We start from the raw sequence: 18,876 nt of genomic DNA on the forward strand, positions 1-18,876 counted from the left end.
TTTTTGTAGCAGTGTCTTGGCTTCCTGGGCTTTCTGCAGTCCCAGAGGCCCTGAGAGGTGAGGATGGAGACCTTCATTCCACCTTTGCAGCCTGGGAGGGTTGGGAAGGGCTCAGGGGATGCACCTGCCAGAGGCTGAAGATTCTGTATCGTTTCCCCTGTGCTATTAGGATGATTTAGAAGATGCTGCTAAAATCTGCATCCAGATTTGCTTTCTTTTTAATTTAATGGTTTTCAATTACAGTTTACAATCAATACTATTTTATAGTAGTTTCAGGTGTATTGCATAGTGGTTAGACAATCATATACTTCATAGAGCGCTCCCCCCACTATTCTCAGTACCCACCTTCTTCCACAACTGGGAAAAAGGATGGTGGTGCAGAGTCCCCTTCCTTGGACATTTGCCAGCCTGTTTTGGGCGGGAGAGAAGGGAAGGAGGAGGAGAAGGGGAAAGTGGGGCAAGATGTGCTGAATCCTCAGAGTTCCTCCCTGAGGTGGAGGCGGGAGGGGTGCACTGCTGGCAAAAAAAAATTCTAAAAACAAAAAAGCACCTGGCCTTGACCCATGGGGCTAAGTCGGTTAGGTGCTGTCCTGCAAAGCAAAGGGTCGCTGATTCTCTTCCCAGTCAAGGCACATGCCTGGGTGGGGCGTTCATCCTGGTTGGGGTTCAGTCCCCGGCTTGGGGGCATGTAAGAAGCAACCGATGATATTTCTCTCCCTCATCAATGTTTCTCTCCCTCTCTCTCTCTCTCCCTTCTCTCTCTCTCTCTAAAATAACTAACTACAGTCTTTTTTAAAAGCACCTAGTATTTTATATTATGTAGTCTTATTTTTTATGTATTGGTTTATTTTTCTATTATAGAAGTTACAATAGATGCTCATAGTGGAAAAGTGGGAAAACAGGGAAAAAAGAACATAAACACAATTGTAATGCTTATATAGTATGAGTTTTTCCTTTCTTCCATGCATGAAGATTTTAGTGTTTAATTAAGTTATGTGATATGTAGTCATGATTTTCTGCATTTTAATTATTTTATTGTAGACATTTTACAGGTCAGGAATAGCTTTGGTAAATTACTGTGTATGCTGAGCTCTAGAACTATGATAGGATATTTTGATGTCAGGATACTTCAGTGAGTATCGCTTCATCCTTGTTCCCCTTTAACGCAGGGCATATCCTTAGACTGGATCCCCGAAATCACAGTGACTTGGGGAGAGAGCCTTGAGAGGGCTTTCAGGCTGCGAGGACAGACCTGGGAAAGGGAGCCTGCTCTCTCTGGCTGGAGGTGGACCCCACCACTTGGTAGTGATGGGTTTGGGGCACATTCCCTCACTTCTTGGAGCCTCAGATTTTTCCTGTGTCTGGTGGGGTAATAATATCTACTGCACAGTAGGGCTATTGTGTTAATAATATGTATAAAGTCCCCTCTCAGAGGATTGCACAAAGTAGGCACCAAATATACAGTAACTATTTTAAAAACAATTGCAGCACTAAATAGTCTTATTGCAAGATTTTTATCAATACCCCCTGCCACCAGTAATGTATGAAGTTACTTGTTTAACCTCATTAGCAATTAATAGCCTAATAATTTCTTTAAAAATTACCTCTGATAATTTAAGTAAGAAAAGTTACCTCACTGTTTTTTTTTTTTTGCATTGCATTTTTTTTTATTACAATGAGGACGAACAGCTTTGCATGTTATTATGAACCAGCTTGTCTCTGCTGTGAACGGCTGTGGTTGCTGTGGTTGGCGTTGAGGGTTTCCTTATCAGTCGGCCTGAAGTGTTTAGAGAAGACATTATTTAAACCTCTGTCATATGTGCTGTCATGGGTCCTTTTATCTAGTATTATCTCTTTATATCCGACTTTGATTTTCTGTGAATGTAACATGCTCCTCACTCAGATGAGAAAGTGGCCATGGTCATGATCCCTTCACTATGAACGCTGTAGATGAATATTTTACTGACCCTATGATACCCCTTGCAAAAGCGGCAGTGTTATGTATTCATTCCTAGCCATCCTACATCTTGTTACTTTCACGTCATTAAAGTTTCCCAAAACTCTAGGGTGGTGTTAAATAATCCTGGTGTCAGTGGGCATCACTTTTAAATGATTCCTGATTTTAATAGGACTCGCTGCTGTGCCTCACCATTAAGTGGAATATGAACCAGTTACTCCCAAAATATGCTGTTTATTGTATCAAGGATATGTTTAATTATTCTTTTTAAATTTTGAGCTTTTACATATTTAGGAGCATGATTTTTTTTAGAATGATCATGTGGTTGTGTTATTTGATCTTTTGCTGGGTAGGATAGTAATGGCTTTCCAATATCACTATTTTGTGTTTTACTTTTTTCAACCAACACCATTTAATACAGACTGTTTCTGACAACCTCTGTATGAACTTGTGTGTGGGTGTAATGCTAAGAAAAGAGTGTGAGAAAAATTCATTCATATATTGAGAATGATTAACTTCAGTTATGGGATTATGAATTATTTTCACTTTACTGCTCTGTGTTTTCCAGTTTTCTAAAATGCAATGTTCCACTGTTACCATAAAAATGGCAGTGCCATGCCAATTAATTGTGGGTGAAGTGAGATTTAGGAGGTCAGACATGATTTTTCAGGGTGCTTGCTTGTTTAGGGTCTGTAACTTCTGTTCATTATCTAGAGTCCAAATTATTTTGATATTAGGGAGCTGAAAAAATAGTTTATATATATTTAAAAGGTAATAGCATGGCTTGGATTTTCCTTTTGAATAATGGCAACATGTGGTGACCATATTTTCCTTAACTATAAATTTAGGACTTTGTATCTGAAAAATTATATTTTTCATGATTTCTGACATTTTAAAATCTGAAAATCTTTCAAAGAAACTACAGTGTTTAAATAGATATATATCCCTTATCTAAAGGATTCAGATGGTTCCCCAGCCTCTGGGACCTGCCTGATCACAGGCGGGGCAATGAGACAGGTTCCAGTCGGAAGCTTCATCCGTCTGTCCCCTTGACCCCAGCAGGAGGCCGCAACTCAGACACTGTCTCCAGGGGACCTGTGCCTGTCTAGGACTGCACACAGATATAGAAATGCAAAAACATGCACTTATACATCAAGACACAGAGGAACAGCAATCGTTGGATTCAGGGACTTAATTGCATCTTCCAGACACCAGGAATAGCTCTTGTTTCTTCTGCTGTGGTCAGCACGTTCCTCTCTGAAATGGGATTTTGCAAATTTCAGAGCCCAGGCATTCTCTTCCCATTTGGTTCTTAATATACTGTGTACTTAAAGCATGAAAATCTCAACTGACATGATGACCGTTGAAAATTGTTTACATGTGAAACCATAATATCTCCTTGCTTCTTTTTCTCCTGTCTTCTGTAGCTTTGGGCCAGATTATGTTGTATGTGGATGGGATGAACGGAGTAATAAACCACAATGAAACCATTCAGTGGCTGTACACTCTCATCGGGTCAAAGGTAAGAGAAGGTTTTACTCGAACATCTTACTCAGTTTCAGTATCATAGACCTTTCTTCCTGTTACCCTGTCTGAAATGGTTTTGGAGGATAATCCTTTTTAGCTTGGTTCCAGTCTTGTCATAGCACAAGCGAGGACTCCTATTTTATAGATTTAAAATATACTCAGATTACAAGGGTTTATGATTCTAATGCATTTTGTTTCCCTATTTTAAATGCTTTAATAACCTCTAGTTTTGTGTTTAACTGAAAAATTATACCACAGATGAGTACAAATTTTACCTGCTGTATTTCATGTTCATATGTATGTGTTATACAGATACATATACATGCTCCTATATATAGATGGAAAACTTTGAGGCTGACTTTCAACTCTACCATTTGTTATGAAAGTTACCCACATTTATTAAAGATTTGCTAGGCAACAGACACCATAGTAGGTTGCTTTGCAGACATCATCTCCTTTAATTCACTTGAGGCCAATATAAGGTATAAGCAGTCTGTCCAGAAAATGTCCAGCCATTGTTAATATAATGAGAATGATTTGCCTGGCACCGATCTAACCTGGCAGCCCAGGAGAGGAGAGTGGACTGGAATGCACACGTGTGAACAATGACGACTTCACTGTACTAGTCAGCGGGGGCAGTAAATGGTGCTGAGTGAGCATGTGTACTGTGTGGCTGTCACGTTTAAAATGAGCAAGTAGAGCAATGTATCTGCACCAGATTTTATGTGAAGCTTGAACATTCCTCTACGGAAACTGTTTCGATGATTCAGAAGGCCCTGGCTCTGGGCAACTGGTGGTTGGCAGCTTCATCATGAAAACATATCTGCTCATGTATCATGTTTCATGCAGACCTTTTTGGCAAAACTTCAAAGCACTCAGGTGACTCAGCCACCCTACAGCCCAGAGTTAGTGCCATGTGACTTCTGGCTTTTCCCCAAACTAAAATCACCTTTGAAAGGGAAGAGATTTCAGACCATCAGTGAGATTTAGGAAAATATGATGGAGCAGCTGATGGCAATTTGGAGAACTGTGTGAGGTCCCAAGGTGCCTACTTCGAAGGGGACTGAGGTGTCATTGTCCTATGTACAATGTTTCTGTGTCTTGTGTCTTCTTCAGTAAATGTGGAGGGCTTGACCCTGATCTTTCTTCCTCTGGGGAGCAGATCCAGTGTGAGGCTGTCCCTTCCTTTCAGACTTCTGTAGTCCTGGCGACTGCACCCTCTGTGGGTGGGAGGGCCTTCCCTCTATGCCAGAGGTGTCAGTCCCCACTGGGCCCCAGGTTAACCCTTACACCTTCCTCTCTGTGTTCTTTTCCTAGTATTACTGATAGAATATTTTCCCCATTTCGTAACAGAAACAGCCATGGTTTTTCTCAAGAGACTGAAAACCTTTCCTCCTTCCTTGTTATTTGGCTTTGTTTTCTGTGGGAAATGGGAATTGCTCTATTTGCAAACTGCTGTAGGTGACCTCAGAAGCTGAGGGGAGCACTGGGCCATGAGGTAGACTCGGCCAGGCTGAGGAGAGATTTATATGTCTCATCCTGTCTCAGTGTTTTATGTCTTTTCCTTCCTTCAGCTGGGAGCCTTCCCTGACCTCCATGTTCTGTTGGAGCTGCTCCCTCCCCAGGGCTTTCTGGATGGTCTTGGGACCCCAAAAACTAGGGAAATGAGGGAGATTTTGCAATAAAAATGGACTTTTGGCAATGTCATGGCCGAATTAAGAAACCTTTATAGCTTTGTTATGGTCATGATAAAACACCAACAGCCAGCCCTATTTTTAATAGGAAAGAAAGATTAGCATGCTTGCAGTAGGAAAAACGGCAGTCTTTTAGCTGCTCACCCATGATGAGAGGGGAAGAAAAGGGATGGGGTGGAAAGACACAAAGGAGGGAAGACGGGGAGATGGGAATAGGTGTGAGGAGTGACCACAGGGAAAGGAAAGAAAAGAAGAGAGAGGAGCGAAAGGAAAGAGCCCTCCCAGGAATGCACAGGTCTGCTCAGGAGTGGGAGGAAGACTCCCAGCCATTGGTATTGCAACAGCATCCTGTCGATTTTTTTCTTTGGAATCATTCTGTTAGAAAAACCACCAACCAAAAAAGGAATACACAGGAAAGTACTTGTTGCATTTCTAAATACCATGGAGAAATCATCAAATTAAAAGCCCTCAAGAACGAGCATGAAGGGATTCTGCTTCGCAGCCTCCTTTTCCTGTGAAGCACATGCAACATTCAGGACCCCAGCATCTCTCTGTTCCCTGAGCCTGTGTCCGGCTGGGGTGTTTGCTTCCTCACTTGGGGCTTCAGCACCGGGTCAGTGCTGGATTTGTTCTCCATCTTTCATTTTTCCAAAGGAAGGTCCCTGACAGTCTCCGGCTGCTGTGTTTAACACTGGGCCGGTCACTATGGCCAGGCTAAGCCTTGTAGCTTATGGTGTTAGAAAGGGGACCATGGGTGATGCCCTGTGGCCCGAGTTCACTCACTGTGATGTCAGGTGACCCTGTGGGTTGGGCTCAGTTTCAGGCTAGTGGCCAAAGTCAGCAATGGCAGCAGCACCAAGTTTGTTTTCAGTGCATTTCTAATGAGATCGCCTCTTATTTACAAAACCAGTGCAGTGTCCCCTGACAGTCCCCTCCCCTCCTGCCTGGGTAGTGAGGAGCCTACAGGTAGAAAGGATGCACCAACCTAAAACTCCTAGGTTTTGAAGAGGAAGCCTTCGTTCCTTCCTTAACCATATAAATTGGGCGATATGGCCACAAGAGGTTTTCCCAGTTCAAATAAAATTAAGGAGCTGGAAAAGCCAGGGGCCCTGAGGGCTTTTTTTTTTTTTTGGACTAAGAGTCAGATTTCTCAGAACCTAAAAGGTTTACCTGAAGATGCCATGGTTTTTGCCTTAAACAGACACAGTTGATGATGAGATTCTGGGTTAGAAAAGCCTTGTCATTCTGTCTTTGTAATTCTTCATTTTTCCTTCCATGAAAGGCAATAAGATGCGATTTTGCAGCCTGCCCGCAGGTTATTATGCAATGCACATTTGCAGATATTTGAGCTCATAGTCAGAGGACAAAATGATGTATTTGCCGCCAAATAATTACTTTTTAAAAGAAAGAAAAGTTATTTTCGATAAAGTGCTTTATTCTGTTCACCAAAGTCCATCTCTAAACTCCACGGTCAGAGGTAAGAAGCAGATGCTCACCCCGTGGCTTCTCACATGGGAGGCATTTTTTTTCTTCATACATTTGGAAGTCTGAGTAACCGGGGTAGGATGACTCAGCTTATATAGCCTCACCTTCATCACTCTAACAGTGCATGTCTCTCTCTGTCTGCATGGATCCCCTTCTGGCTCACGGGGCAGATCCAGGGGCCCTCAACTTCCTGAGGGGAGTCCTGGCCACAGCCCCCTTCCACACACATGCAGTCTCTTAAACATATGAGAGAGCCATGTTCTTTCTCTCTCTCTCTCACACACACACGTAGTCATACACACACAGGACACACTGCTAAAGTTTCTCATTAGGACAGTGAAAGGATGATGGTAAGTGACATGTGGTATATAAAATAGGGTGGCTGAGGAACAGCTTCCTAGGGTTGGGTTTCTAGATACGGAATCAAAAAGGGGGTCACAGTTTTGAATCTGGGCAGCTAGGAATATAGCATTGCTTCTGGTGAGAAGAGAGAAGTTGGAAATCGGGGTTCCTTGGCAGGAAAGCTTCAACACACTAGTTTTGAGATGAAGGCAGTGTCCCCAAGGAGATCTGAGTGTTGCCGAGATGCCTGGTGCTCCAGCGAGTGCTGACCGGTGAGCTCTCTGATCTCAGTCACTGGCATGTCACTGCCATGGGAGATACTCAGATGACCCACATGTGGGTGAGAGCTGGAGTGCTTTTTGGGTTAAACAATAGAAAATCACAAAATCCTGTCTTGAAGAAGTGGCCAGGTCTTGTTAAAGATGCTCCCGACATTCACCAGCCACATTCCCGATACTTCCCGCAGCCGTTGTGGGACACTGGAACCAGGGAGAGCCTTCCTCCTGAGGACTTGCATTCATGTCTCTGCTGTTACCCAAAGGCTGTGCACTGCTTTCTGAAGCCACACACTCACTTCTCCATGGAAGTGGAGTTTTTAAAGGCACTCATGTCGTCCTGTGCAAGCTATACATGATGATTTCCACAGGTAGTCCAGAGGGCACAGTTTGCAATTCCTCATCCTACAAGTTACCACCTTCTCTGCCCATCTTGTATGAACACTTAGTAATGTGGCAGTCTCCTGGGACACAGTGTCTCTCTTCCACAAATCCCACCGCTGATTCACTAGCTGCTCTGGGTGCTGGCACAAATCAAGCTGGTAATCCACTAATCCCCCCAGGTTTTGTTCACGCCTCCGTGTTTGCCAGTTTCCTCCAGTCTTGTCTCTGGGGTCATTTCACACCTAAAGGCAGGGCTTTGCAAATTTCCCCATCGATTTCCTGCTAGAGTTCCAACCTCAAGATAATTATGAATTTTGCTTTGGCCATTCATCATATTAATCTGTTAGTCTTGGTTTGATTTGACATTCATGTAATAAGCAGAGCTTGTGTGTCATTGACCAAAATGTGAACAGAGGTGTGGGATGCTCACGCCAGTGCAGCGTGCAGTGACACGGGTGAGTCTGGGCCTGTAAGGGTCACTTTGGTGCAGCCAGTGAGAAGACACCACACTGTACAGCCATTCAGCCTCCTTTCTTCCTTGAGTTGACAAAGTCATGTTTTGCTGCCTTTGGCAGTAAATGGAGCTTTAGCATCAAATACACTTGTGTGGGCCTTTGGGTGGACTATTTATAGTAGTCTATAAAATGGAATAATGATAGTGAAGAATATGTAAAACAATGAGCATTTTTCCTGCACAAAAGTGCCCAGTGTTTTGAGTGGACTACTATTTTTCCACAAATCCACCAGCTTCTTGACTGTTAAAAAGAAAGATGACTCGGTTTGCGGGACCTGCTCACTTGCAAACGGATGGGCCCAGTGTTCTCCTCCCCTTCCTGAATGCTGAGGAGACATTTGTCCCCAGATCCTCCGCAATGTGTTGACAGGGACGAATAGTGGATTTGGTGAAGTGGAGGGTATGATTTTTGGACTTTGTCTTTAATTCTTTTGGGAAAATCAGGGTAGTTAACACTTGATAGACTTTTACCAAGTCTTCTGTTTTCTCCCTGCTGTCTGTGGTCTTAAGATTTAATAATTTCAACTTTGCCGTGTTTGAGGTGTCTGCATTGTAAATTCTCAGAGCATCAAATATCATGCTCGGTGATTCTTCATAGTATTATGAAGGATTTTTTTAACTGATGTGTCTCAATGTGAACAGTGAAATGCCATTTCTGTTTCGATAAGCATGACGGTGGGAACTCCTGTTCTCACTGTGGTGGCCGACAGTTGTGGTCTCACTGAAGTGAGTCCCACTGAAGTCACATCGCCACCCGAGGCTTACACTCTCTGCCCCTTTGGGTCTTCACACCGGGAAGCAGACACCACGTGCCTTCATTAGAATCATTTCACCTTCTGTAGAACGCGTGTTAAGATTTTGCATCTGGCTGCTGCCCAGGAAAGGAAACTTTTAGGCTTTAAAATGTTTCCAGTGACTGACATAGTAAATATGTTTTGTGTGGGTAAAACTTTTATATTCACTCCTTTTTCCTCGTTGTGTTTTTTTTGTGGGGGGGTGCAATTTAGGTCAACGTATTAAATTTACTGATTCTTTGCTCCGTGGTGTGGTTTTTCCGATGGACTTAGGCAACAAATTCTTCATTGCTTTTATCATGCTTTGTATTTCTAGCATTCCATCGACTCTTTCTTATAGTTTCCCTCTGCTGAAACTTCTCATCTGTTTATGCATGCCGTCCACCTTTCCAATGGAGTCATTAACGTGGTAATTATGGAATCGTAGACTTCCAACATTGAGTCACATTTGAGTCTGGTTCTGTTCATTCCTCTGCTTTTATACAACAGGGCGGAAAATTTAGAGATTTCTTGCTTTGTTGTATGTCTTGTAGTTTTTGGTTGAAAGCTCTGTGCCTGGTTGTCTACCTTTCTAGGTGGCGAGGTGGCTGCTCCGGGGGTTGTTGCTGTTCTGGTTATTTGACTGTGCACACCCAAATCTGCACTATGGGGAGACGTTCTTAGGTCTCTGACTCACCCCTCAATCCTCTTCATGAGTGGCATCAAGGTCATGGGAGAGTGCCAGTGAGTGGATGCCAATTTCCTTAGTGTCTGTAGCTCCCAGGGGTTCTATACTCTTACGATGGTCCATGCTTGGCCTTTAGCAATTTGCTAAAACTGTTACCTGGGTTTTTCTTCCTGCTTGGTATGGAGGCTCCATCTTCCTTCCTTACTCTTCCTCCAAAGGGCTATTGCTGGTGTCCCACCCTCACCTGGTAGGAGGAAAGCTGTGCCTCCTTAGAGTCCAGGCTACTTGGTTGCCATAAAACGCCAGCTTTCTAATGGACTCAAGGAAAGTTATGATTTCAGTGATTATTTGGCTTTTCTTATTGTTAGGTTTGGAGTGACATTCCTTGCGGTTTTCTAAGTAGAAGCCAGAGGTCTAATTTTATAGATTTAAAAACACATTAAATATATTCAGTACCATGAAATCTGCTCTATTAATGAATTTTATTGCATTTTTTAGTTTAATCTTTCTAAATTATTTGAATGATGTATATTATTCTTAGAAATTTAGAGTAAAAGTAATTTTTATGATGTAGTAAATGATAACAGATTGAGGAGAAAAACAGCTACAGTTCATTGGTATAATGTGAAATCTGTTATTAAAAATAATCCTTTAAAACTTTTACTGATTTTTTTAATGATTATAAGAGTAATATACTCTCTCATACAAAACTTTAGAATTACAAAAAAAAGTAAAGTAAAACTCACCTGAAGTACTACATAGCTATAAAAATTGTTAAGTTTATACATTGTATTCTGATTTTTCTTTAAATTTTTCTCACATTGCTACTAAAAATATATTTGAAGCATGTTTATCTTTCATTATAATATTTTAAAAACATATTTAATATGTACATAATATTCAGTCATGCGAATGTATTGTAATTCATCTGACTTGTCCTCATATTTAAATAATCAAATTGTTTCTGATTCTGTGCAATATTTAAAGAGCTTCATTGGTTCTAATTTTATGAAAACATATTTAGTGAATGAGGCTGTGTTTGATTTTTTCCACATGTATCAATGCTTCATTAGGTAAAAATTTTGAAACTCCTCAAGTGTTAATGGCATATTCATATAATATTTGTGTTAGGGACATTATGGGGGCGAAGAGCCAGCTTCCCTTTGGAACTGTTGATGGCCATTCTGCTGGCTATTTGACTGTTACACCGAGAAAAGTAATTCTCACTTATCTGATTTCTTGGATGCTCCTCATATGAGGATAACCCCAGTAGAAGAAAAAAGAAGAGGGGAGAATTTTACTAGTCATTATTTTAGGAAGGTGTCAGAGAAAGAGACCAGGGATTCAGGCCAACTTTATAGGGACTAGCATGTCATGGGGACCCCAGGGTCCAGGATGGGTCTCCAGCCACAGGGTAGGACCAGAAGAAATAGAGGCTTCTGGGAGCCATCCCAAAGTGGCTTGCGGGCTCAGGTTTGCCTTAGCCATGCTGCTGACCACCATCCCCGTGCACCTCTCTACCTGCCAGCACTCACCTGTCCACCCTCCCCCATCCATTCTAAGGAGATGGGAGTTGGTTGCCAAACTCTTACTAATAGCACATTCACCTAACTGAGGCTCAGTTCTTGTCTACTACCATGATTCCAGGGCTGGTATTTACTTAAAGTTCTTTAACCTTGATTATTGTTTAGAAAAGAATGTCACATTTCCCCAAGGCTTACATTTTTGCATAAAGAGGAAAAACAGGGTTTCCATACTAGAGTAGAAAGAATCAGATTGGCCAATGCTTTTTTTTTTTTATTTCTTCCAGAAATTAGCTTTGTGACAAGTTACATAGCATCCTAGAATATGAGATTTTTGCATCTGAAAATAGAGATGTCACTGCCTGGAAAAGAAGCCAGGCCTGTTGCTTTCCCTTCTTCAAGTTGCTCCTTAAGGCTCTATTTTAGTGCAGTTTCAGTACTCCTTAGTTAGCAATAACAGAATGGATTTATATTACCTGTGGTACCTGTGGTCCCTAACTCTTCATAATTACAATGAATATCCTAAGGAAAAATTAGCAACGTGGAGGTTTTCTGGTCTTGTCCACTTTTAGTCATTATTCTTTAAAAAACAAAACAAAAATCCTCCAGCTAAGCCCCAGAATTTATCTTCATAGAAAAAAAGTTCATTGGTAGCACTGTTTATCATTTTGACATTTGTCTTAATTATTTTTGAACAATCTGCTGTATTTAACATTCTGCAGGATTTCCTACCTACTAACGAGTAAAATCTTAAGGGGGCCCCAGCCTTGCACTTGGCCTTTGACATTCATCACAAAGCTGGTTCTTAAGCAAATCTGTCATCAGGCCCTGAGGCCAGCACATGGATTTGGTCCAGGTGACTTCCTGTCCTGGCGGGTGTGCCAGCCCTGGTGTCTACACTGATCCTTCAGAGACGCCTGAAAGCCAAGGCCCAGAGCTCTGTGCTCAGGAGACACATTTGGGCATACACTTTATTTCTGACAAGACCCACCTATTTTGTTGACAGCATCTTTGAAGGGGGAAGCTATGGAGTCTGGGGTATCTGTCGGACTGTTAAATACCAGGTACAAAGACTTTAGGCCTCATCTGAGATTTTCTTACTTCTGAGCTTAAGTATATGTCATTGGAATGAAGTATTTAATTAAGAAGTTCTTAAAGATAAGTGAGTCACTTGAATTTTTCTGTTGTTGTAAAATGCTTAGACATTCTTAGTTCCTTCTGGTAAGCTTGTAAACAGTGGCAATGCTTTGTAGGTCAAGTTATCTCACCAATTTTGAATTCAGTTTTAATAACCAGCATCCGCTTCTATAACACGTATTTATGCTATTTTAAGTGGAAATGAAACAAATAGAATGAAGCATGTTTTTCTAACTCTTTGTAATTTCAATCCTGAAGTTTGGAAATTGTTCTCTTTTTATGGTTGTTGAATTTTTAGAAAAGGAGTAGGAATTCAGAGATTTTTTGGAATACTTTTATTTCTACTTAATAAGCAGCATATTTGACCAGCTAAGTATAGTTCTTGGGTTTCTCTAAGTACAATAAAACATTCAGGGAGTTTCAGTTCGCTTTCAAGTGCAAAATTATTGAGGAAAATTGCCTTTTATTCCTTTTCCATACATCTGGTGGTTACATTTCATCTAAAACCTGGACACCTGGGTTATGTACAGGCTGACTCCATACCCCTCCCTATGGGCTGACTCAGAAAGTGGGAAAAAATACCCCCAAACAGCCAAGAACCATATCGACATCATCCTGCTCCCTTCCATCCCAGCCTCCCTGGCAGGGACGTGACGCCGGAGCCCCGAGTTGCTTATACAGTCGAGTCACAGTCCCCTGACTGAGGCCTGACGAATGGCACATCCCTGGTTAGAGGACTGTCTGTCCCTCCGAGGAGGCATGGGCTCTGTTTTGTGATGAGTAGGACCAGAGAGGGAGAATTGAGAGCTGCAGTGGAAAGGAGGGCTCAGTCCAGTCAACCCCAAATGTGCCAAAACACATAAGAAGCACAACACTTCTCAGCTGCTGTGTTCCGCTGCCCTCGCTGCTCCCCCACGAAGGGCTTGTCTCTGATTCCTGTTATATACTGTCATTTAGTCGTGTGTTTTAAGCAGTAAAGCATAGTTTACTAGAATGGACAGTGTTAAACTAGAACACTAGGATTACCTAGAAGGCAGTTATATAAAAAGTAAGTTACGTGTGGCCCAAAGGCTGAATCTAGATCCTCAGTGTCTCCTCCAGCCCCAAGGGGGTGGAGTCATTTGCATGAGCAGGAATTCAAAGGCCATCACGTAGCTTTTCCACTCCAGGAAAACCCAGAAGGTGGCCAGATCAGTTCTGAGTCTCTCTGGCCGACTTTCCTCCTCACTGTAATGGCCGTCTGCTGGGAAGGGCTTCCTGTCCTCAGAGACGTAGCCCTGAGGGCGTCTAGTATGGGCAGCACTCTCCATTGTGTAGGCGTGGAGGTGCTCTGGGTCCTCTCTCAGTAGTGGGATGACCACGTCCTTCAAGGCAGGGCCATGGCTTTGTAACGCCCTCTCAGCACCTCCTTGGGTGCTGAGCACGTGGAAGGTGCAGAAGGTATTGAAAGAAGAAACAGAGCATCTTTGGACTGGAAGGGACCTTAAATGGTGCACACAGTCCACCCCCATCCAGGCTCTGAATTCCTTCAGCAATGACCTTGGTGAGCAGCCACTCACAACCTCCAAATGCAGGAATTTGCACTCCCGGCATCAGCCCTGCTTCTGAGGCTGACTCTTTAATGACTGGCTGCTTTATCTTTCTGAGCAATCGATCATCCATAAGAATGAGAATCAATTCTGACTGATTTTCCCTTGGTGCTAGACATATGAGCATGTGTTTGAGCTTCTAAGTCATTTCAAGGAGACTGTTCATTAGACCATGAAGGAGCACCAGGCAGAGCTGAAAAGGAGGCGATTCAGACTGAAGTGACACTGCCACCTCCTGCAGAGAAGCCTCCAGTGTCTGAGCCACGCGGTGGTGTGTACGCCGGCAGCCATGCGGCTCCTTCCCAGCCTCCACCTTCGTGATGCTCACTGTTGGTGCCGCAGTGGACCTGCCTTACCCGGCCTGTCACTGGGCTCTGCTCCGCCCCTTTCAGGGGATGTGGGCTGAGAGTCTCAGTAGCCACTCCCATTAGAGTGTCTAAGATGAGTGCAAGTGGACCTGAGTGTGGATGTTTAAGAGCTCTGAGACGAGCAATGTCTGTGGACTTGGAGGAACGGGTGTGTGGCTGTTGCAAGGCATTGGAGGGTTTTCATTGCATTCCACATTCTCAAGGGCATCAAATTGAGTGCTTTCTGGATAAATGAGGGAGCGATGCAGAGATTTTTTGAAGTAATGCACTTTTATTACTATCAAGTGCAAGCAATAATGCTAATAAGGTATTTCTGAGGAGGAGGCCTGCTGGATGTATTTTGATGATAATATTCCAACGCCCTCTGTTTCCTGACGTAGTTTAACTGTCTAATATGTTTATTACTAATTTTATATAGTAAGTCTTCCAAACACATATAAACATAAACTTAGACTCAACTGAAGTCAAACGCATAGGAATCTGCAATCGTGAATCAGAAGAATTTGAGGATTCACACTCTCCCATTTTTTTAATTACAGTGGCAAAAAAAATAAAGCTCCCCACAGATTCTTCGCAGCCAAGGAGAAGAAGACACATGAATAGGCATGTTGGGACCAACAGAAAAAGATTTGCTAGAAAACAGTGGTTTCTTCATTGGAGAGCCTAGGTACGGAGGGTGGCTCAGAGGCCCTGGGTCCTGGGACCATGTCGGCCAGGGCCCCGTGACCACAGAGATGGTCAAAAGAAAGTCTGATGAGACGGTGTGAGGGCCCCTGCTGAGAGCCCCTAATGGGGGAGCCGGGTTGGGCAGCGGCCAGGTTCTTTCCCAGGAAGGCACTGAGAAGGCTTAAACCACATAATGACAGTCCGCCCACTGAGGAAGTCACCAAGCCTGGACTTGCTGGGTGTTTTATTTACTTGAAGAGATTTCTTCGGCTCTAAATGTACAAAGATAGTGCAGTTCATTATTCCATGCCTTCTCTTCTTGCCCCCAACCTTGTAGTTGGTGAGAAAAACACTGTGGAATTTAGTTTATTTCTTCTCAGGCAACAGAGGACCAAATGCAAGACTCAGGTTCTGAAGGTGAAGTGCCCTTAAGAGCTGAAAGCCCTCCAAAGAACTTAATCCCCAGCACGGGAAGGACATAACCATGTAGTTCAAGGTGCTGCTTGTCTTCAGAGTAATTGTGTAGGGGCCTCGGCTTTGCTGGGGTCTGTGACAGGGCGAGGAAATGGGACCCGAGGCCCGGGTGACTTGCTTCACACAGTATAAGGGGGGCGGACTTGCAGACGAAGGCGCTGTGGGAAGGGCCTGCCTTCCCGTGCGGTGCTGACTGAGCAACTCTGGGGCACAGATGCTATTTCCAGTGTCTCATTAAACACCTCTGCCATGGGGGCTAATGTTCTAGTCGAGGGCCACAGAGGAGTATCAGGTGAACAAATGTGTGTGCAGCGATTTCGGGTCGTAGTAAGGGATGTGGAGCACATTGGGGATGTGAGAGTGGCTGGGGGCTCCTGTAGATGAAGGAGTCAGGAAGACGTCTCCCCTGAGGGGAAATTGCTCCATGGTGACCAGGTAGGGAATAGCCAACAAGAAGACTGTAACCATAAACACGCTCAGCACGTTGAAAACATAGAGTCACACGACTAAAGAAAGGTGGGGGCAAACTGGGCAGGAGGGAGAGGGACAGGACCTAAGCCCTGCAAGAGTGGGTTGTCTCATGAGGGCGCTGCAGAGCTGGTGGGGGGTTGAGAGTGTGGTGGTCTGGCTCCTGTTTGGTGACAGGATTGCAGGGGACAAGGCTGGATGTATATACTTAGGAGGTTGTCACAGTGGTCCAGGGCAGACAAGAAGGTAGAGAGGTGGATGGTGCCAAGGCAGCTCTCGAAGCAAGGTCTGTCACACTGGCCAATGGATCTGTTGTGAGAACAGGGTGCATGAAGTTCAGGGTGACTCTCACCTGCCACTCAGGGAGTGGTGGGTCCTTGGAATGAGATGGGGACTGTGCAAGGAACAGGCTGGGAGTGGTAGGTGGAATGGAGTGAGCGTGAATAAAAATCGAGAGTTCTCTTTTGGCCACATTGCATATGAGGTGCCTGTTAGCATCTGAGTGGGGGTGTCGGGTCAGGTGAGTGTGTAGTCACCTGGACCAGGAGTTTGGTCCAGCCCGGGAAGCAGCAGTTAGCACTGAGTCACAGGTGGGACTTCAAACTGAGAGACTGTGAGGAAAGAGAAGGAAAAGGCACAGGGGTGCACTCAGGGGCCTCTTCTCACCTAGAGGTTGACTGAGCACCATCGAAGGAGCCAGCAGACTGGTGGCCAGGCCATTCAGGTAGGAGCCTGGGTCAGCTGTGGTAGGAGGATATTGTTTCTGGAGAGGGCAATTCATTTTCTAAAAGGAGCACAGAGAAGAGACCATTGGGTTCGACTGCATGGAGGCCATGGGCAACCTTAACAAGAGTAATTTAATGTGCGTGGTGGTGATAGAAGCCGTGGTGGTGATAGAAGCCATGCTGGATTCGGCTGAGGAGTCACTGGGAAGTGAAGAAGTGGAAGCAGAGTGTGACAGCTCTTTTGAGAAGTTTCCCTATGAAGGGGAGCTGAGAACCACAGGACTGGCTGGAGAGAGTTGTGGATTCAAGGAAAAGACAGAGGTTTACTAGGGAGGTGTGACGGAGGAGACAAGGACAGTGGAATGGAGGTGCTTGCATGATTTTGGAGAAACAACTTAGGGTGGGTGCGACTTTTGTTACCCGTGGGGAGAGCACAGTGCTCCGGGTTCTGTGTAAAGTCTCCACGTGACCCTAGTATTTTGATATAAGAAGATGCCTGCAGGAGGGCCTGGGTCTTCCTTGGGCTGCAAGTGGAGAGCCTGGAGCTGATTCTCAATACCCACGGTGGTGGAGGTGAGGGCCATTAATCGACTCATTCGTCCATTGAGGAAACATCGCCGAGCCCACTCCGTGCCAAATGCCATTCCAGGCTCTGCAGACACAGTGCAAATAAGCCCCTCTGCCCTGTACGGGGTAGCTGCCTGTGGGGAATGGGGCACTGACAGACAAACTGCTGGGGGTGGGGCGAGCAGGCTAGGTGGGCTTGTTTCTTAGAGCACGACTTGAACCCATTTACGGTAGATGGTTAGTATGCGAGTGTCCTGAGGCAGAGGTTCTAGGAAGGAAGTAGGGCTAGGCAAGGAGACAGATGGTGGGTGAAGGTTGTAGCAGCGTCTTGGGGGACAGGGACTGAGCTGACCTGAAGTCCTCCAAGGCCAGGGCTGGCTGCACTGGACGTGGGCAGTTTGGGGATTTCTCTGGGTGAGTCACCTGTGACCTGTGTAACAGCCTGGAGCCGATTCTCCATACCCACAGTGGTGGAGGTGAGGGTCAATCGACTCATTCGTTCATTGAGGAAACATCGCCGAGCCCACTCTGTGCCAAATGCCATTCCAGGCCCTGCAGGAGTATGAGCACAGGACAGGAGGGACCCTGGGCTCTCGGTGGCTCCTCACGAATGCTGTGCCCTGAGCCCAGCAAGTGTGGGTTTGAGGCGCCGGACGGCCTTCTTTGCTCAGGTTTAACAACGGGCAGTGGTTCCAATCCTGCTCACATGAGCTGGCTGTCCTGACGTTGGACAAGGCACTGAACCCCCTGGTCCCTGTGTCCTCCCAGAAAAATGTGAATTGTGATCATTCCTTCTTTACAATATTCTGGTCTTAAAAAAGCCAAGTACAGTAATTTCCCCTCCCCCTCATCTGTGGTTTTGCCTTCTGTGGTTCTAGTTACCCACAGTCAGCTGTGGTCTGAAAATATTAAATGGAAAATTCCAGAATCAAGCAATTCATGACTTTTAAATTGCTTGCCATGGTGTCTGAGTCGCATGGTGAAATCGTGTGCTGTCCTGCTACATCCCCCTGGGATATGAATCGAAATCACCCCTTTGTCCACGGTACCCACACTGTACGTGCTCACCCTGCCGGGTAGTCACTTAATAGCCATCTTGGTTTATCAGAACGACGGTCACAGTGTTGCAGTGCTTGTGTTCTGGTCACCCTTACAGCAGCCTGACACTACATCCTGAGGTGTGCACTGTGCGCCTCACTTTGTCTCATCACGTAGACTAGCCTTCTGTTATCTCACATCATCACAAACAGGAGCACGAGCACAGAACAGTAAGAGAGAGAGACCATCTTCACATGCAACTCATGACAGTATGTTGCTATAGGTGTTCTTCTAATGATAAGTTATTATTGTTAATCTCTTACTTTGCCTGATTTATAAATTAAACTTTATTGCACATTTATATGTAAAAGAAAAACATATTATAAAGGGTTTGGTATCATCTGTGGGTTCAGGCATCTACTTGGGATCTTGGAGTGCACCCCGTGGATGTGGGGGAACTACTGTAACTGCTTCAGCAGCCCCTACCTGGGATATCGAGAGACCATGGGGTGTGAGCTCTGGGGCCAAAGGCCCTGGCTTCAAATTCTGGTGCTGCCTCCCGAGGCACCAGTGAAGAATCACGTGTAAGTTGAAGAGAGCACCTGGCCTGCAGCTAGCTCTGGGCACCAGCTGCTGTTAGGAGCTGAGGCCTTTGGGTGCACAGGGCTGCGTCTGCCCCTGC

At 44.7% G+C, this 18,876-nt stretch overlaps 1 protein-coding gene across 8 annotated transcripts in view; it reads left to right on the plus strand.

The window, feature by feature from the left end:
• The window catches only part of FHOD3 (formin homology 2 domain containing 3), a 427,395-nt gene that overhangs the window by 249,008 nt on the left and 159,511 nt on the right, over positions 1-18,876 (plus strand). For all 8 annotated transcript variants that reach the window (XM_053664320.1, XM_053664321.1, XM_053664323.1 and 5 more), the window contains exon 6: positions 3,385-3,479. In XM_053664320.1, the coding sequence (XP_053520295.1) occupies positions 3,385-3,479 (95 nt within the window). The remainder of the gene's footprint in view (positions 1-3,384; positions 3,480-18,876) is intronic.

This window comes from Artibeus jamaicensis, unplaced genomic scaffold (assembly GCF_021234435.1).
Source record: "Artibeus jamaicensis isolate MK-2021 breed Jamaican fruit bat unplaced genomic scaffold, CSHL_Jam_final contig_354, whole genome shotgun sequence".
Lineage (NCBI taxonomy): Eukaryota > Metazoa > Chordata > Mammalia > Chiroptera > Phyllostomidae > Artibeus > Artibeus jamaicensis.